Below are 20,761 nucleotides of genomic sequence, written 5' to 3' on the forward strand. Positions count from 1 at the left end.
TTCCTTTTCTTTTTGCTACAGAGTTTCACTTTGTTGCCCAGGCTGGAGTGCAGTAGCATGATTATAGCTGACGGTAAGTGAATTGCTAGGCTCAGGTGATCCTTCTTCCTCAGCCTCCTAAATAACTAGTACTACAGATGCACACGACCATGTCTGGCTAATTATTTATTTAATTTATTTTAATTTTTATTTATTTATTTATATTGAGATGGAGTCTTGCTCTGTCACTAGGCTGGAGTGCAGTGGCACCATCGCAGCTCATTGCAACCTCCGACTCCCTGGTTCAAGCAATTCTCTTGCCTCAGCCTCCCAAGTAGCTGGGATTACAGGCACGTGCCACCATACGCAGCTGATTTTTTTTTTCGTTTGTTTGTTTTTTGAGACGGAGTCTCACTCTGTGCCCCAGGCTGGGGTGCAGTGGCGCGATCATGCCTCACTGCAAGCTCCGCCTCCTGGGTTCACGCCGTTCTCCTGCCTCAGCCTTCCGAGTAGCTGTGATTACAGGCGCCAGCCACCACACCCAGCTAGTTTTTTGTATTTTTAGTTGAGACGGGTTTTTACTCTGTTAGTCAGGCTGGTCTCGATCTCCTGACCTCGTGATCCACCCACCTCAGCCTCCCAAAGTGCCAGGATTACAGTCATGGGCCACTGCACCTGGCCTATTTATTTTTGAGACAGGGTCTTGTTCTGTCACCCAGGCTGGAGGGCAGTGGCGTGATCATGGCTTGCTGTAACCTTGGCCTCTTGGGCTCAGTGATACCCCTGCCTCAGGCTCCTGACTAGTTGGGGGTACAGGTGTGTATCACCACACCCAGCTATTTTTCTTCTTCTTTTTTTTTATTTGTAGAGACAGGATCTTACTGTGTTGGCCAGGTTGGTCTCAAGCTTCTGCCCTCAAGTGATCCTGCCACCTCGGCCTCTCACAGGTTTTGGGATTTCAGGTGCAAGCCACTGTACCTGGCCAGGAAATCCATTTAGAGCAGCATTTTTCAGCTTTTTTTCGTTGTTGCCCCCAGTGGAGCCTTTTTAGACATTTTTTTCTGTTGTTTTGAGACAGTCTCCCTCTGTTGCCCAAGCTGGAATGCAATGGCGCAGTCTTGACTCTGCAGCCTCCACCTCCTGGGTTTAAGCGATTCTCCTCCCTCAGCCTCCTGAGTAGCTAGGACTACAGGCATGCACCACCATGCCCAGCTAGTTGTTTTGTATTTTTAGTAGAGACAGGGTTTCACCATATTGGCCAGTCTGGTCTCAAACTCCTGACCTCGTGATCTGCCTGCCTCGGGCTCCCAAAGTGCTGGGATTACAGCCGTGAGCCACTGTGCCCGCCCTAGACTTTTTCTTCTGATTGTCCCATTTTACCCCTCACCTTGCCGTCACTATGAAATTTTGATAACACAGACAACCTGCATATCTGTTTATGTACTGTGATTTTTTTGCTGGGCCATAGACCATTATAATATATGGTATTTTTTTATTCTTTAAAATCAGTGTTCATTCCTGCCTCCATCAATAATACATGGTTTTTTTTTTTTGTTTGTTTGTTTGTTTGTTTTTGGAGGCCGAATCTCACTCTGTCACCCAGGCTGGAGTGCAGTGGTGCAATCTTGGCTCACTGCAGCCTCCGCCTCCTGGGTTTAAGCAATTCTCCTGCCTCAGCCTTCCAAGTAGCTGGGATTACAAGTGCCCACCACCACACCCGGCTAATTTTTGTATTTTTAGTAGAGTTGTGGTTTCACCATGTTGGCCAGGCTTGTCTCGAACTCTTGACCTCAGGTAATTCACCCACCTCAGCCACCTGAAGTGCTGGGTTTACAGGCATGATTACACCGTGGCTGGTAAGGATAAGAACACATGATTTAAAGTCACTCAATTTTAATTATTTTTTAATTACCTAATCATCCATCACTAGTATGACCAGAGGTGAGTAGAGGCGTTTGATGCCTTTCTGGTTCTTGAGTGAAGACTGGGAAGGAACTGAGTGTGTGATGAGGGAGCCAGTGAAAAATATAAAACGCAAGGGAAAGGGTCCCTCCCCTTGCGTTACTAGATGTCAATACAGTTTAGAGTAAATTCTTCCATTTTTTTTTTGTTTTTGAGACGGAGTGTCAGACTTTTGTTGCCTCGGCCAGAGTGCCATGGCATGATCTTGGCTCACTGTAAATTCTACCTCCTGGGTTCAAGTGATTCTCCTGCCTCAGCCTCCTGAGTAGCTGGGATTACAGGTGCTTGCCACCACGCCTGGCTAATTTTTTTTTTTTTTTTTTTTTTTTGAGATGTAGTTTTGCTCTTGTCGCCCAGGCTGGAGTGCAGTGGCGCGGTCTCGGCTCGCTGCAACCTCCACCTCTTATGCCTTAGCCTCCCAAGTAGCTGTGATTACAGGCACCCGCCACCATGACCAGCTAATTTTTGTATTTTTAGTAGAGATGGGGTTTCACCACGTTGGCCAGGCTGGTCTCAAACTCCTGACCTCAGGTGATCCACCTGCCTTGGCCTACCAAAGTGTTGAGATTACAGGCCTGAGATACACTGCACCTGGCCTTGAGTAAATTGTATTTATTTATTTAAAAAAAATTATTATTATTGTTTTTTTTTTTGAGACGGAGTCTCGCTCTTGTCGCCCAGGCTGGAGTGCAGTGGCATGATCTCGGCCCTCTGCAACCTCTGCCTCCTGGTTTCAAGTGATTCTCCTGCCTCGACCTCCCGAGTAGCTGGGACTACAGGTGCACATCGCTACGCCTGGCTAATTTTTGTATCTTTAGTAGAGATGGGGTTTGCCATGTTGGCCAGGCTGGTCTCGAACTCCTTACCGCAGGTGATCCATCCGCCTCAGCCTCTCAATGTGTTGAGATTACAGTTGTGAGCCACTGTGCCCAGCCTATTTAAAAAATTTGTTGTGGCTACATAATAGGTGTGTATATTTTGGGGGTACGTGAGATGTTTCATTTGATACAGGAATGCAGCTCCCAATAAAGAATAAATTCTTGGACTGTGTGCGGTGGCTCACAGCTGTAATTCCAGCAGTTTGGGAGGCTGAGGCAGGCGGATTGCTTGAGCCCAGGAGTTCGAGACCAGCCTGGGCAACATGAGGAAATCCCGTCTCTACAAAAAAATGCCAGAGTTCGCTAGGCGTGGTGGCATGTGCCTGTAGTCCCAGCTACTTGGGAGGTTTAGGTAGGAGGATTGCTGGAGCCTGGGAAGTCGAGGCTGCATTGAGCTGTCATCACAGCACTACACTCCAGCCTGGGCGACAGAGTGAGATCCTGTCTCAGTCAATCAGTCGATCAATCAATAAAAGCACATCTCAGCATTGCCAGTTCTGAGAGGGTATTTGGTACACTTGCATATGCACAAAGATAAATTTGCTGTCGAATATTCATGCACTATTTTAACCTCAGAAGGCAGGAACTAAAACTTCTATGAAGAGCTGGGCAAATCATAGCCTTTTCTTACAGTGGAAGGACACGTAGCTGAGAAAAGGGACTGAGGTAGGTTAGTGCTGATGGGAGCTTACCTCCAAGGTAGGTTAGTGAAGAGGAAAAGCAAAGCAAAGTGTGATGTGATGTTTTCATGGGGTGGTTTTGTTTTTGTTTGTTTGTTTTGAGATGGAGTCTTTTTGTGTCACCCAGGCTGGAGTGCAGTGGTGTGATCTCAGGTCACTGTAACCTCTGCCTCCCGGGTTCAAGTGATTCTCCTGCCTCAGGCATGAGCTACCACGCCCAGCTAATTTTTGTATTTTTAGAAATGGAGTTTCACCATGTTAGCCAGGATGGTCTTGAACTCCTGATCTCAAGTGATCCACCCGCCTCTGCCTCCCAAAGTGCTGGGATTACAGGCGTCAGCCACTGCACCCGGCCATGGGGTGTTTTTTCAAAAGGGAGGGTGCTGTATACTTGTTGACCTGTTTATGTGTGCAGAGAAGTTTTAGAGCAACCTAAGAGGTTGTGAGCATTCTTGCCTTGAGAGAGTGGGTTAGAGGGCTAGAACAGATCCGAGACCTTTTTGTACTACGTGAAAATGTACAATATACAAGAGTTACTCCCTGAAAACTGCCGCCCTCTACCACTCCCTAAACGTCATTTTTGACCTTACAGGGGGCTCATGTTAAAATATTTAGGTCAGTCGAGGTGGCTCACGCCTGTAATCTCAGCACTTTGGGAGGCCGAGGCGGGCAGATCACAAGGTGAGGAGTTCAAGACCAGCCTTGCCAATATGGTACAAAACCGTGTCTACCGAAAATACAAAAATCAGCCAGGCATGGTGGCGGGCACCTATAGGCCCAGCTACTTGGGAGGCTGAGGCAGGAGAATCGCTTGAACCCAAGAGACAGAGGTTGTAGTGAGCTGAAATTGTGCAACTGCACTCCAGCCTGGACAACAGAGCGAGACACTGTCTCAAAAAAATAAAGTAAACAATTTGATAGGGAGTGTTTATAAACGTGGAAAAGGAAAAGGTCCTCCTCCCTCAAAGGATTAAGAGTAAACCAGTGTTACCCAAGCACTTTGGGTGGCTGAGGTGGGCAGATCACCTGAGGTCGGGAGAGAGTAAACCGGGCTGGGCAGGCAAGGTGGCTCCTGCTTGTAATCCGTCACTTTTGAAGGCCGAAAGTGAAGGATCACTTGAGTCCAGGAGTTTAGCCTGAAGGACATGTTTCTAGGAAGAAAAAATAAAAAATTAAGCTGGGTGTGGTGGAGCAGCAGTGTTGTGGGACAGTGATCTGTCAAGCCACTGCTGGTGTTTTTGTTTTGTTTTGTTTTGTTTTTTTGAGACAGTGTGTCACTCTGTCGCCCAAACTGGACTACAGTGGCATGATCTCAGCTCACTGCAAGCTCTGCCTTCCCTGTTCAAGCGATTTTCCTGCCTCAGCCTCATGAGTAGCTGGCACTACAGGTGCATGTCACCACACCCGGCCAATTTTTTGTATTTTCTTTTCTTTTTTTTTTTTTTTTTTTGAGACTGTTTTGCTTTTGTTGCCCAGGCTGGAGTGCAGTGGTGCAATGATCTCGGCTCACTGCCTGCCAGGTTCAAGCAACTGTCCTACCTCAGCCTCCCAAGTAGCCAGGATTATGCTACTTGGTATAAGTATACATGGTATGCGCCACCATGCCCAGCTAATTTTTTGTGTTTTTAGTAGAGACAGGGTTTTACCATGCTGGTCAGGCTGGTCTCAGACTCCTGACATTGTGATCCATCTGCCTCGGCCTCCCTAAGTGCTGGGATTACAGGCGTGAGCCACCGCGCCAGGCCCAGTTTTTTGTATTTTCAGTACACAGGGTTCCACCGTGTTAGCCAGGATGGTCTCTAGCTCCTTACCTTGTGATTCTCCCGCCTCAGCCTCCCAAAGTGTTGGGATTACAGGAGTGATCCACTGCACCTGGCCTACTGTTGGTGTTTTAAACATTTTGTTCCAGAATTCCACTGTTGGAAATGTATCTTAAGGATATGTGAAAACGAATGCAGAGAAAAGATGTTTATTATAACTTATTTTAAGGGGAAAAAAAGATGTAATACTACTATTGAGATAGGAACTTGTTCTGCCCAGGCTGGATTGCAATGGCATGATCGTAGCTCACGGTAGCCTCCAACTCCTGGCCTCAAGCTATTCTCCTACTTCAGTCTTCTAAGTTCTGGGATTACAGTCACAAGCCACGACGCCTGGCCTAAAAGTACCTCTGCCTTGTGACTTATTTCTACAAATCTCTATCCTAAGAAAGTAATTGAAAATACGTGCAAACACAGATATAGTAAAGATGTTTGTGGGCCAGGTACAGTGGTCCATGCCTGTAATCCCAGCGCTTTGGGAGATTGGGGCAGGTGGGTTGCATGAGCCTAGTTGGAGACTAACCTGGGCAACATGACAAACCCTGTCTCTACAGAAAATACCAAAAAAATTAGCCAGACGAGGTGGCCTGCAATTGTAGTCCCAGCTACTCAAGGGGCTGAGGCTGGAGGATCAGTTGAGTCCAGAAGATCAAGGCTGAAGTGAGCTGTGATTGCACCACTGTGCCCCAGCCTGGAGAACAGAGCAAGAGTCTGTCTCAGATAAATAAATCAATGAATAAATGATATTTATGACAAAATTGTTTATGAGATTGAAATTTGGATCCAAGATAAATGCCCAAGAAGAGAAATGAAAGAGTAAATTATAATGAACCTATATGATAGACTCTGCCCTTCATACTAATGTTTGTGAAACTTATCTAATGACTTCAATTGCTTATGATAGGCAGGGCGCAGTGGCTCACACCTGTAATCCTAGCACTTTGGGAGGCTGAGGCAGGTGGATCATGAGGTCAGGATACCAGCCTGACCAACATGGTAAAACAATGTCTCTACTAAAAATACAAAAATTAGGTGGGTGTGGTGGCGTGTGCCTGTAATCCCAGCTTCTCAGGAAGCTGAGGCAGGAGAATAGCTTGAACCCAGGAGGCAGAAGTTGCAGTGAGCCGAGATTGTGCCATTGCGCTCTAGCCTGGGCAACAGAGCGAGACTCCGTTTCAAAATTAAAAAATTGCTTATGAGAACACAAAACACAAACACAAAATACAAAGCTATCTATAAAGATTTCAACTCAGCCGGGCGCGGTGGCTCACGCCTGTAATCCCAGCACTTTGGGAGGCCGAGGCAGGCGGATCACGAGGTCAGGAGATCAAGACCATCCTGGCAAACACGGTGAAACCCCGTCTGTACTAAAAATACAAAATATTAGCCGGGCATGGTGGCGGGCGCCTGTAGTCCCAGCTACTCGGGAAGCTGAAGCAGGAGAATGGCGTGAACCTGGGAGGCAGAGCTTGCAGTGAGCCGAGATTGTGCCACTGCACTCCAGCCTGGGTGACAGAGCAAGACTCCATCTCAGAAAAAAAAAAAAAAAAATTTCAACTCAAGCCAGGTGCAGTGGCTCACGCCTGTAATCCCAGCACTTTGGGAGGCTGAGGTGGGCGGTTCACAAGGTCAGGGGATGGAGACATTCCTGGCCAAGATAGTGAAACCCCATCTCTACTAAAAATAGAAAACATTAGCTGGGCATGATGGTGACACCTGTAGTCTCAGCTCCTTTGGAGGGTGAGGCAGGAAAATCGCTTGAACTCGGGAGGCAGAGGTTGCAATGAGCCAAGATGATTGCGCCACTGCACTCCAGTCCAGGAAACAGTGTGAGACTCGGTCTCAAAAAAAAAAAAAAAGAAAAATGATTTGTGGCCGGGTGTGGTGGCTCACGCCTGTGATCTCAGCACTTTGGGAGGCTGAGGCGGGCGGATTGCCTGAGGTCAGGAGTTCAAGACCAGTCTGACCAACATGGTGATAACCCATCTGTAATAAAAATACAAAAATAAAATTAGCTGGGTGTGGTGGTGTGCGCCTGCAATCCCAGCTACTCGGGAGGCTGAGGCAGGGGAATTGCTTGAGCCTGGGAGGCAGAGGTTGCAGTGGGCTCAGATGGTGCCACTACACTCCAGCCTTGGTGACAAGGTGAGACTGTGTCTCCCCCTCCCCTTCCAAACAAGACAATTGTGAGCCTTTATTTTCTGCCTGGACCATCACCTCAAGCTTGATGGATGGAGCTCCTGGCACATTTCTACCCGGGATCCTCCCAGAACTCAGTTGTTTTTCCTGGGAGAAGATGCGTTCCCTATCCTCATCATTGACTCCTTCCAGCCTGATTCAGCCTCAGCCTGACCACAACAGACCCAGGCCTTGATTTGTTTTATCCGGAAGTTGCCTAGGAAAGGATGTATGCTATATTTGTTATAAAGTACTCTATAAATAAACCATTTTTCAACTTGTAAACTGTCAAACAGGAATATTAATCATACTTAATTAAGGTCTGAAAAAGTTACAGACGGCCAGGTGTGCACTCACACCTGTAATCCCAGCACTTTGGTGGGAGGCAGAGGCCGGAAGATTGAGCCCAGTAGTTCGAGACCAGTCTGGGCAAAGTCTCTACAAAATCAGAAGTTTTAGCCAGGTGTAGTGACATGTTCCTATAGTCCTACCTGCTTTGGAGGCTGAAGTGAAAGGATGGCTTGAACCTGAGAGGTCAATGCTAAACTGAGCCATGATTGTGCCACTGTATTCTAGCCTGGGTGACAGAGCAAGATCCTCTTGAAAAAAAAAAAAGTATATTTCTTTAGTGTTCACATGTTGAAAATACAATGAATGTGTCTTTGAAATTCAGCAAAAGTATAATTAACCTTTACCCCCGTGTCTGGCCATGTGATGTTTTGACAAGTTTTCAGAACAACATACATGGGCTTGTTTCAAAGCTGTTTTTAATATACCACATGAGACCAGTTCTGATTCTATGTAGTTTTTCTGTCTTACAGATGTGCAGTATAAGAGTTACATTTTGGCCGGGTGCGGTGGCTCAAGCCTGTAATCCCAGCACTCTGGGAGGCCGAGACGGGCAGATCACGAGGTCAGGAGATCGAGACCATCCTGGCTAACACGGTGAAACCCCGTCTCTACTAAAAAAATACAAAAAAAACTACCCGGCTCCTGTAGTCCCAGCTACTCGGGAGGCTGAGGCAGGAGAAGGGCGTGAACCTGGGAGGCGGAGCTTGCAGTGAGCCAAGATCCGGCCACTGCACTCCAGCCTGGGCAACAGAGTGAGACTCCGTCTCAAAAAAAAAAAAAAAAGGTTACATTTTTCTAGGTCAGGTGTCTTGGGTTAAAGTCCCTGTGTGACCCTGGGTAAGTTATTTTACCTTCTATTCATCTATAAACTGGGCTGACGACAGCTGCCTCAGATTTGTGAGAATGAAATGCAGGGTCTTTGGAGCCAAACCACAAGGGTCCTTGGATCCTGACTGCATTGCTTACTTAGTGGTTTGGTAGCTGTACTTCCGTTTCATCATCCATGCGATGGAGACCCAGTGACCTCCTCTGCGGCTGTTTTGAGGTGTTTAGTGCACGTGCCCAGCGCAGCACAAGGGCACCTGTCTGCTGTGACAGTTCTGACTGACGGCATGGGCTTATCTCAGGCTCAGTGACCACCAGCCTGTGTCACTACTGCTGTGCCGGGAGAGCTGGGAACGGCACCAGGCAGTCCATGGGTGGAGGGCAGCCTCCTCAGCGGAGATGACGTGTGCTGATACTGCCGCTTTTGCCGTAGTGTTAGGACACAGGCGTTTCTGCTGGCTCAGGTACTTTAAGGATTTATGTTTCATAACGCCACTCAGAGATAGAGAGGTTGGGTGACTTTCTAGTAAGTGGTAGGTTGTGATTAGGACTTAATTTTTGGAATTGAATGTCTTTTTAATCATTTAAATCTGCTTTTTTAAGAGACAGACTAAAGTTGAGGAGCACTTTGAAGGGAGAGGGCAGTAGAACGGAAAGCCACCTTTTAAAGAACTTGGCAATTCTTGGTCGGGTTGTTCTCTGTTGTGAAGTTTACCATTTGGTTGTTTTTTTGTTTGAGTCAGAGTCTTGCTCTGTTGCCTAGGCTGGAGTGCAGTGGCTCACTGCAACCTCCACCTCCCAGGTTCAAGCGGTTCTCCTGCCTCAGCCTCCCGAGTAGCTGGGATTACAGGCGCCCACCACCACGCCAAGCTAATTTTTTTGTATTTTTAGTAGAGATGGGGTTTCACCATATTGGCCAGGCTGGTCTCAGACTCCCAAAGTGTTGGGATTACAGGCGTGAGCCACTGTGCCGGGCCTACCATTTAGTTTGTAGTAGAGATGGGGTTTTACTGTATTGGCCAGGCTGGTCTCAGACTCCCAAAGTGTTGGGATTACAGGCGTGAGCCACTGTGGCGGGCCTACCATTTAGTTCTTAGGTTATCAGACATCTGAGTCCATAGCCACAAGGGCACCTGTCTGCTGTGCTTGGATTCTGCTTAAGGTGCAGGTAATTGCTTTGATTGGTTAAGGTATTGGGAGAGTTGTCAGCTGCCTATTTCCCGTTTGACCCCTCAAGTGAATCCCTGAGTCTGTCTCAGGTGGGTGATTGATTGTTCCGCTTGGGCAGACTGTAGAGAGCCACTGTGTGGGTGAACCTGGGGCATCTCAGACTGGTCTGTTAGGGGCTGTTGTCCGAGGTAAGCACAGAAGAGAATGCACAGTGACCCTTGTCAGCTCCTTAGTACTTGGATCCTGATGAGCTCCAGCCAGCTCTTCATCTTTCCAGGAAGTTCATTGTGCAGGTGCATAGAAGCAGTCAAATGCCAGATCATTTGATTTCCTGATTCTTTGATTTGAACATACTGAAATGTTTACTGGAGAGTATCTGGGTGACCAACAAGAGGTAGTTTATTTATTTTTTTGAGAAGGAATCTCGCTTTTGTTGCCCAGGCTGGAGTGCAGTGACACAATCTCGGCTCACTGTAGCCTCTGCTTCCCGGGTTCAAGCGATTTCTCGGCCTCAGCCTCCCAAGTAGCTGGGATTACAAGCATGCACCACCACTCATGGCTAATTTTGTATTTTTAGTAGAGACAGGGTTTCACCGTGTTGGCCAGGCTGGTCTCGAACTCCTGACCTCATGTAATCCACCCACCTTGGCCTCCCAAAGTGCTGGGATTACAGGTGTGAGCTACTGTGCCTGGCCAAGAGGCAGTTTTTGAATTCCAAAATTAGGAGTGATATCTGGGAGTCAGCCTTCATCAGTGATGCTGCTTGTCCTTTTTTCAGCTTCTTGGGAGATTGGGCATCAGGAGACTTGGAGCTTCTTGCCTATCTTGACCTACTCCCAAGTACGCATTTTTTTGAAAAACATATTTAAGATTTCTAGAGAAGATCATAATCTTCTCCTGTGTCCGTGTGATCCATTGTGGAGCGGTTTATTACAACTGACTTACTCTCTCCTGTCCGTTTTAGGAGCAGTGACATGGATTATCACCCCTTAGTGTTTTCCTGTCATCTGCCTTCTCATCTCCACCTAAAATTTTGTTTTTGGTAAAAGATCGTGCTATCTAAACCTATGATCATTGCAAAACAAGCTTATTTACGTTTAACATGATGCTGACATTAGCAGGCTGACTCATGGTGTAATGTTAGTGTTTCTTACTACTGGTCACTGGCTGACAGTTGGAAAAGTGATGCCCTGTCTGTTTTAGTTTTTTTTTTTTTTTTTTTTTTGAGATGGAGCCTTGCTCTGTTGCCCAGGCTAGAGTGCAGTGCTGCCATCTCAGCTTACTGTAACCTCTGCCTCCCAGGTTCAAGCGATTCTTCTGCCTCAGCCTCCCAAGTAGCTGGGACTACAGGTGCGTGCCACCACACCCTTCTAATTTTTTTATTTTTAGTAGAGATGGGGCGTCACCATATTGGCAAGGTTGGTCTCCAACCTGACCTCATGATCCTCCCATCTCGGCCTCCCAAAGTGTTGGGATTACAGGTGTGAGGCACTGGGCCCTGCTTTTTTTTTTTTTTTTTTTTTTTTTTTTTTTTTTGAGATGGAGTCTTGCTCTGTCACCCAGGCTGGAGTGCAGTGGCCGAAGCTCTGCCTTCCGGGTTTATGCTGTTCTTCTGCCTCAGCCTCCTGAGTAGCTGGGACTACAGGCGCCCGCCACCTCATCCGGCTAGTTTTTTGTATTTTTTAGTAGAGACGAGGTTTCACCATGTTAGCCAGGATGGTCTCGATCTCCTGACCTCGTGATCCGCCCGTCTCGGCCTCCCACAGTGGTTTTTTTTTTGATACGGAGTCTTGCTCTGTTGCCTAGGGTGGAGTGCAGTGGTACGGTCTTGGCTCACTGCAACTTCTGCTTCCCGGGCTCAAGTGATTCTCCTGCCTCAGCCTCCCGAGTAGCTGGGACTACAGGGACCCACCACCATGCCCGGCTAATTTTTTTATTTTTATTAGAGACCGTGTTGGCCAGTCTGGTCTCGAACGGCTAACCTCAGATGAACTACCCGTCTTGGCCTCCCAAAGTGCTGGGATTACAGGCATGAGCCACTGCGGCCAGTCCTGTCTGTATTTTTATCTGAAATTACATTAGCCTTTGCCTAGTTATGGTGAATTAACCTTAGCATATGATAGTTGTCTTAATGTTTCCCACCAACCCTTTTCAGAGTAAGCAAGTAGACGTCTAGAGTTTCTTTTCCTTTATCTGTTTGGGTAAATAGCAACCAGTTTTTCCTACTACTTTAGACAGTAGGCAATAACGAAATGTATTCATAGCTCTCAGTAATATTTGTTCTATTGTTTTGTTTTTGAGGTGAGAGGGGGGACCCTACCCTCAGAACATGAGGGAATAATATTTACGTGGCTCACAAAGACCAGTGAGTACATCATATGCATCTCTCACAACTCCCCAGAAGAGGGCCTCCAGCACGAGTCTAGGCTCAGCCTTTTCTTTCCCTCTGAGAACTCTGTGAATTGCTCCAAGTGTTTTAATTTTCCTCAGAATTTCTTTGTAATGTTATTGAGGGTTGGAGTCCTGTTACAAATTTTGGAAATAAATAAATCAAATGAGAAGACCATGCTTCCAAACAATCATTCTGTTTAACAGATCCCCTTGATTTAATGCAGATATGAATGTGTTAGTGGTAGTATAGTTTAAGATCTTCCCATTGAATCCACAGGCTTTAAAAAAATGAACCTAGGAGTGTATTTCCTATCAAGTAAATGGGTTCTAAGACTTTATGCTTTACACATAATTGATTATAGCTCTCTGCTTTTCCAATGCTAGGCAATGGATCACTTGGAGTCTTTTATTGCGGAATGTGATCGGAGAACTGAGCTCGCCAAGAAACGGCTGGCAGAAACACAGGAGGAAATCAGTGCAGAAGTTTCTGCAAAGGTATGCTTGGGTGGCTTTGCTGCCTGGTATGTTCTTGCAAATACTGGCTTCTCAATAGCTTTTTTTTGAGATGGAGTCTCACTCTGTCACCCAGGCTGGAGTGCAGTGGTGCAATCTTGGCTCACTGCAAGCTCCGCTTCCTGGATTCACGCCCTTCTCCTGCCTCGGCTTCCTGAGTAGCTGGAACTACAGGCACCCGCCACCACGCCCGGCTAATTTTTTGTATTTATAGTAGAGACGGGGTTTCACCGTGTTAGCTAGAATGGTCTCAATCTCCTGACTTCATGATCCGCCCGCCTCAGTCTCCCAAAGTGCTGGGATTACAGGCGTGAGCCACCGTGCCTGGCCTTGTCAATAGCTATTAACTCACCCTCAGCACTGATTGTGTCTACAGTACTCTCTGCCTTATTCCAGTTAAGGATAGAGGGCTGTGATCAAGCATTCATGTGTCATTGAATTCTCATCCCTCAGGAGTTACTACTTCTGTTTTTATTCTGTCCATTTTTGTCCTCTATACATGGTTTATTATTATTATTTTTATTTTAATGTATTCTTCGCTGAGTTTGGTGGCTCACGCTTGTAGCCCCAGCACTTTGGGAGACCAAGGTTGGGGCAGATTGCTTGAGCCCAGGAGTTTTAGACCAGCCTGGGCAACATGAAGAAACCCCATCTCTACAAAAAATACGTGTATTAGCCAGGCTTGGTGGTGCACATGCGTATCCCAGTTACTCAGGAGGTTGAGGTGGGAGGATCACTTCAGCTTGGGGAGATTGAGGCTGCAATGAGGTATGATCATGCTACTTTTTACTCCAGCCTGGATGACAGAGTGAGACCCTGCCTCAAAAAAAAATCATTGTGGTTTTTTTTCTCTCTCTTTTTTTTTTTTTTTTTTGAGACAGAGTCTTGCTCTGTTGCCCAGGCTGGAGTGCAGTGTCGCGATCTTGGCTCACTACAAGCTCCGCCTCCCAGGTTTATGCCATTCTCCTGCCTTAGCACCCCAAGTAGCTGGGACTACAGGCGCCCACCACCACGCCCGGCTAATTTGTTGTATTTTTAGTAGAGACGGGGTTTCACCGTGTTAGCCGGGATGGTCTCTATCTCCTGACCTCGTGATCCGCCCGCCTCGTTTTCCCAAAGTGCTGGGATTACAGGCATGAGCCACCGTGCCCAGCCATCTTTTTTTTTTTTTTTTTTTTTTTTTTTTTAAGATAGAGATGGAGTCTCTGTTGCCCAGGCTGATCTGCAACTCTTGGGCTTAAGCAGTCCTCCTACTTTGTCCTCCCGAAGTGCTGGGTTTACAGGTGTGAGCCAGCGTGCCCGGCCTCTGCATGTTGTTTTAAACTTTAATATCTTCACGTAAAACTGGAAAGAACTGGTAAGGAAATGGATATACTGTGGTGCATCCATATCATAGAATGAAAAAGGAGGTAGATTTATATGTGATTAGCTTGAGCGCCAGTTACATCACTCTTCTGTTTTTCTCTTCAGTGGAGCTAAGTCTCTCCTTCTTTTTCTTTTCAGTGTTGTAAAAGCATTTCTTAGGATTTATGCAATTGCTAATTTGACCAAAGCTGCTGTTGTGTTTCAGAAGGTAAATCCTAGTAATGAGGTATTTTGCTGATAGGTTAAATCTGTACACTTAAATCTAGACATTTTATTAGCCATACCCTGAAGAAAAAGTCGTAAGGAGAGACAGCCTAGACAATGTCCAATCTGTGGTGATCCTTGGAACCGTGTTGGAAGTGACACAGGTGCTCCTGGTGTCATTGGAACACAGCACACAGGATTCGTGTGTGGTTAGTCTCAATGCTGGCCGTAAGGATGCCTTCATTGTTAAGTGTGAATCTTTAGCTCTTCCATGTATTTTCAGTAGAACAGACTGGAAATGGAGCAGGAGAAACCCTTGTTGTCTTTGCATTCACTTTCATTTTTAGATGTCTGCTTACCTCGTTGTTTCTCCTCACAGGCAGAAAAAGTACATGAGTTAAATGAAGAAATAGGAAAACTCCTTGCTAAAGCCGAACAGCTAGGGGCTGAAGGTAATGTGGATGAATCCCAGAAGATTCTTATGGAAGTGGAAAAAGTTCGTGCGAAGAAAAAAGAAGCTGAGGTTGGTGAAAGAAATGTCTTAGGGAAAGAGAAATCTTAGTAATTTGGCAGAGATGACCATTTAAATTAATTTAGCGCATGCTTGCTTGCATTTTTAAAAAAAATTTGTAAACTTTGGGCCGGGCACAGTGGCTCATGCCTGTAATCCCAACACTCTGGGAGGCTGAGGTGGGTGGATCACGAGGTTGGGAGATGGAGACCATCCTGGCTAACATGGTGAAACCCCATCTCTACTAAAAAATGCAAAAAAAACTAGCCGGGCGAGGTGGTGGGGGCCTGTAGTCCCAGCTGCCCGGGAGGCTGAGGCAGGAGAATGGCGTGAACCGGGGAGGCGGAGCTTGCCGTGAGCTGAGATCGCACCACTGCACTCCAGCCTGGGCGACAGAGCGAGACTCTGTCTCAGAAAAAAAAAAAAACATTATAAACTTTGTTTTTTCAAGCAGTTTTAGCTTCATGGCTAAATTGAGAGGAAAGTACAGAGATTCTCCATGTATCCCTTCCTCAGACAGCCTCCTCCATTCCCAGCATCCACCCACAGTCAGTGGGTCTACATTGACTTGTCATTATCACCCAAAGTCTGTAGGCTATGGTGAATGGTGTCATGTAGAGTCTGTAAATGTCTGCATGTAGCTTTTTTTCTTTTTTCTTTTTCTATTTTATTTATTTATTTATTTATTTATTTATTTATTTATTTAGAGGTGGAGTCTCGCTCCGCTGCCCAGGCTGGAGTGCAGTGGCGCGATCTCGGCTCACTGCAAGCTCCACCTCCTGAGTTAACACCATTCTTCTGCCTCAGTCTCCTGAGTAGCTGGGACTACAGGTGCCCACCACCACAGCTGGCTAATTTTTTTGTATTTTTAGTAGAGACGGGGTTTCACTGTGTTAGCCAGGATGGTCTCAATCTCTTGACCTCGTGATCCACCTGCCTCGGCCTCCCAGACTGCTGGGATTACAGGAGTGAGCCACCACGCCAGGCCCATGGCTAAGTTTTTTGTTTTTTGTTTTGGCATTTTTAGTAGAGATGAGGTTTCACCATGTTGGCCAAGCTGGTCTCAAACTTCTGACCTCAGGTGATCCATCTCCCTCGGCCTCCCAGAGTGCTGGAATCACAGGCGTGAGCCACTTTGCCAGGCCATTTGATACCTTTTATGAGTCTTGTAATTTTCCTCATAGTGAAGATCTTATACATACTTTGTTAGATTTCTACCTAAGTATTTCACTCTTGGGAGTGCTGGTATAAATGGTAATTTGTTTTTTGGTTTTTGTTTTTGTGTTTTTTTGAGATGGAGTCTCATTCATTCGTACAGGCTGGAGTGCAGTGGTGTGATCTTGGCTCACTGCTACCTCCGCCTCCCGAGTTCAGGCGATTCTCCTGCCTCAGCCTCCCAAGTAGCTGGGACTATAGGCGCTTGCCACCATGCCTGGCTCATGTTTTGTGTTATTAGTAGAGATGGGATTTAACCGTGTTAGCCAGGATGGCCTTCATCTCCTGACCTCGTGATCCGCCCGCCTCGGACTCCCAAAGTGCTGGGAGTACAGGCGTGAGCCACCGCGCCCGGCCCTCCCCGCCCCCGCCTCGAGATGGTCTCACTTTCTCACCCAGTCTGAGTGCAGTGGTGCGATCTTGGCTTACTGCAGCCTTGATCTCCTGGGCTCATTTGATTCTCCCGCTTCATCTCTTCAAATAGGACTACAGGTGCATGCCACAGGCCTCCCTCTCCGCCCCCGACCCCCGAGATGGTCTTACTTTCTCACCCAGGCTGGAGTGCAGTGGCACATCTTGGCTCATTGCAGGCTTGATCTCTTGGACTCATTTGATCCTCCCACCTCAGCCCTTCAAGTAGCTAGGACTGAAGGCGTGTGCCACAAAGCACAGCTAATTTTTTGTATTTTTTGGAGAGACGGGGTTTCGCCGTGTGGTCAAGGCTAGTCTCAAATTGCTGGGCTAAAGCGATCTGCCCACCTCAGCCTCCCAAAGTGCTAGGATTAGAGGCAAGAGCCACCATGTCTGGCCTCTTGTAATGCCTTTATCTGGTTTTGGTATTATGGTAATGTCCCCATAGAAGGAGTTAGGAAATATTCTCTCTGCTTTTCTGGAAGAGATTGTAAAGAATTGGCATGATTTCTTCCCTAATGCTTTGATAGAATTCACCAGTAAACCCATCTGGACCTGACGCTTTCTGTCTTGGAAGTTTATTAATGTATAGATCCATTCAGATCATCTATTTCTTGTGTAAGTTTTGGTAGATTGTGTCTTTCCAACATTATTATTTTTTTTTTTACACAGTTTCTCGCTCTGTTGCCCAGGCTGGAGCGCAGTGATGTGATGTTGGCTGGCTGCAACCTCCACCTTCTGGGTTCAAGCAGTTCTCCTGCCTCAGCCTCCCTAGTAGCTGGGATTACAGGCATGCTCCACCACGCCTGGCTAATTTTTGTATTTTTAGTAGAGGAGACGGGGTTTCACCCATGTTGGTCAAGCTGGTCTCAAACTCCTGACCTCAAGTGATCCACCTGCCTCAGCCTCCCAAAGTACTGGGATTACAGCCCCCTGTCTGTCTTTCAAGGGATTGGTCCATTTCGTCTAGTTTATCACTTTTGTGGGCATAGAGTTGTTGTTTTTAAGAGTTATTTATATTATTCCTTTAAAGTGCATGGATCCGTAATGATGTCCTGTTTTTCATTTCTGATATCAGTACAGTCATGTTTTTCTTAATGACAAGGAGTAAATATTCTGAGAAGTGTGTTCCATGGTTTCATCATTGTGAGCACATTATAGAGTTACACAAACCTAAGTGGTGTAGCCGTGTGGGCTGTACGGTAGAGCCTGTTGCTCCTAGACTACACACCTGTACAGCTTGTTACTGTACTGAATACTATAGGCAGTTGCAACACAATGGTAAATATTTGCATATGTAAACATAGAAAAGGTATAGTACAAATACAGTGCTCATGCCTGTAATCCCAGCACCTTGGGAGGCCAAGGTAGATGTATCACCTGAGGTCAGGAGTTCGAGATGCCGTTTAGTGAAACCGCGTTTCTACTAAAAATACAAAAATTAGCTAGGTGTGGTGGCGGGCACCTGTAATCCCAGCTACTTGGGAGGCTGAAGTAGGACAATCGCTTGAACCGGGAAGCGAACGGAGATGCACCATTGCACTCCAACCTGGGTGACAGAGCAAGACTCTGTCTCAAAAAAGCCGGGTGCGGTGGCTCACGCCTGTATCCCAGCACTTCGGGAGGCCAAGGCAGGTGGATCACAAGGTCAGGAGATCGAGACCATCCTGGCTAACACGGTGAAACCCCGTCTCTACCAAGAAAAAGAAAGATACAAAAAATTAGCCAGGTATGGTGGCAGGCGCCTGTGGTCTCAGCTGCTCAGGAGGCTGAGGCAAGAGAATGGTGTGAACCCAGGAGGTGGAGCTTGCAGTGAGGGGAGATCATGCCACTGCACTCCAGCCTGGGTCACAGAGTGAGCCTCCATCTCAAAAAAAAAAAAAAAAAAAACAGATGTGGTGGCGGGCGCCTGTAATCCCAGCTACTGGGGAGGCTGAGGGAGGAGGATCTCTTGCGCCTGGGAGGGGAGGGGAGAGGTTGCAGTGAGTGGAGATCACACCACTGCACTCCAGCCTGGGCGATGACAGAGCGAGACTCCGTCTCAAAAAAAAAAAAAAAAAAAGTTATCCAGGGCCGAACCGGGCGTGGTGGTTCATGCCTGTAACCCCAGCACTTTGAGAGGGCAATGTGGGTGGATCACTTGAGGTCAGAAATTCGAGACCCACTTGGCCAACCTGGTGAAACCCTGTCTCTACTAAAAATACAAAAATTAGCCAGGCTTGGTGGCCATTGGGTGGGTGTGCAGGACCCCGGCAGCACTGATATCTGTGGTGTTTTGGCACCTCTGGCGTCTTTTGTGCTCCCGGTAGCAGGTGGGGTGTTCGGTAGTTTTAAAGCTGCTTTTCTGCCCTTTGAGGGACTTTTCCTGGTTTCCACATTGAGGGTTTTACCACTTTTTTGTTTCTTTTTTTTAAGTAGGGTCTCACTGTGTCACCTAGGCTGGAGTTCAGTGGCAAGGTCATGACTCGGTGCAGCCTCGACCTTCTGGGCTCAAGTGATCCTCCCACCTCAGCCTCCTGCTTAGCTGGGAGTATGGGTATGCACCACCATGCCTGGTTAATTTTTGGAGTTTTTGTAGAGGCGAATCACCTGAGGTCACGAGTTCGAGACCAGCCTGGCCAACATGGTGAAACCCCGTCTCTACCAAAAATACAGAAATTAGCTGGGCGTGGTGGCACATTCCTGTAATCCCCGTTACTTGGGAGGCTGAGGCAGGAGAATCGCTTGAAGCCGGGAGGTGGAGGTTGCTGTGAGCAAGATCGTACCACTGCCCTCCAGCCTGGGCGACAAGTGAAATTCCATCTTAATAAAAAAAAAAAAGTTACGTAAATGGCATACAGTATGTAACTTTTTGGGATTGACTTTTTTTACTCAACATACTTAGAATTTGGCCGGGTGCGGTGGCTCAAGCCTGTAATCCCAGCACTTTGGGAGGCCGAGACGGGCAGATCACGAGGTCAGGAGATTGAGACCATCCTGGCTAACACGGTGAAACCCCGTCTCTACTAAAAAATACAAAAAACTAGCTGGGCGAGGTGGCGGCGCCTGTAGTCCCAGCTACTCGGGAGGCTTAGGCAGGAGAATGGCGTGAACCCGGGAGGCGGAGCTTGCAGTGAGCTGAGATCCGGCCACTGCACTCCAGCCTGGGCGACAGAGCCAGACTCCGTCTCAAAAAAAACAAAACAAAACAAAAAAAAACATACTTAGAATTTATTTTGAAAGATGTTAGAGAGTGGCATTAAAGGTTTCAAAACTGTAGAAGGGGACAGAGTAATATTATGAATATTTGTGTACCACAATGTTGTTTTTGCTTCAGGTTTTTTTTTAAGCTGTGCAGCATATACTATAGTGGAAATTTAAGTTCTTGCTCTTTCCTTGTCTACTTTTTTGTTTTTTTGAGACAGAGTCTCACTCTGTTGCCCAGGCTGGAGTGCTGTGGTGCGATCTCAGCTCACTGCATCCTCTGACTCCCGCAATTCTCTGCCTCAGCCTCCCGAGTAGTTGGGATTGCAGGTGCCAGCCACCATGCCTGGCTAATTTTTTTGTATTTTTAATAGAGACGGGGTTTCATCATCTCGGCCAGGCTGGTCTTGAACTCCGACCTTGTGATCCACCTGCCTTGGCCTCCCAAAGTGCTGGGATTACAGGCGTGAGCCACTGTGCCCAACCTGTTTTTTTAATATTAGAGAGAGGGTCTTGCTGTCATCCAGGGTCGCCCAGGCTGAAGTGTAGTGGTGCAATCACAGGTCACTGCCCCTTCGACCCCCTGGGCTCAAGTAGTCCTCCCGAATCAGTCTCTTGAGTAGGTGGGACTATAGGCGCATGCCACCACATCGGGCTAATTATTTTTTTATTTTTAGAGACTGGGTCTTGCTGTGTTGCTAGCATGGTCTCAAACTCCTGGGCTCAAGTGATCCTCCTGCTTCACTCTCCCAAAGTGCTGAGATTATGGGCGTGAGTCACTGCATCAGGCCTGGAATACAATTTTTTTTTTTTCTTTTTGGAGTTTTCCTCTGTCATCCAGGTTGGAGTGCAGTGGCATGATCTCACTGCAACTTCCACCTCCTAGGCTCAAGCGATTTGTGCCTTAGCCTCCCCAGTAGCTGGAATTATGGGTGCCTGTCACCATGCCTGGCTAATTTTTGTATTTTTAGTAGAGACAGGGTTTTGCTTTATTGGCCAGACTCATCTTGAACTCCTAGCCTGAAGTGATCCATCCGCCTTAGCCTCCCGGAGTGCTGGGATTACAGGCATGGGTCACTGAGCCTCACCTGTTAGCACAGTTTTTTTTTCTTTTTTTTTTTTTTT

General features: G+C 47.1%; 1 protein-coding gene across 4 annotated transcripts in view; it reads left to right on the top strand.

Moving 5' to 3' along the window:
• LUC7L (LUC7 like) overlaps positions 1-20,761 on the top strand; it is a 43,082-nt gene that overhangs the window by 10,585 nt on the left and 11,736 nt on the right. For all 4 annotated transcript variants that reach the window (XM_017860773.1, XM_017860770.1, XM_017860772.1 and 1 more), the window contains 2 exons: positions 12,619-12,729; positions 14,696-14,839. In XM_017860773.1, the coding sequence (XP_017716262.1) occupies positions 12,619-12,729; positions 14,696-14,839 (255 nt within the window). The remainder of the gene's footprint in view (positions 1-12,618; positions 12,730-14,695; positions 14,840-20,761) is intronic.

This window comes from Rhinopithecus bieti, unplaced genomic scaffold, assembly GCF_001698545.2.
Source record: "Rhinopithecus bieti isolate Rb0 unplaced genomic scaffold, ASM169854v2 scaffold_56641, whole genome shotgun sequence".
In the NCBI taxonomy this organism is placed as follows: Eukaryota; Metazoa; Chordata; class Mammalia; order Primates; family Cercopithecidae; genus Rhinopithecus; species Rhinopithecus bieti.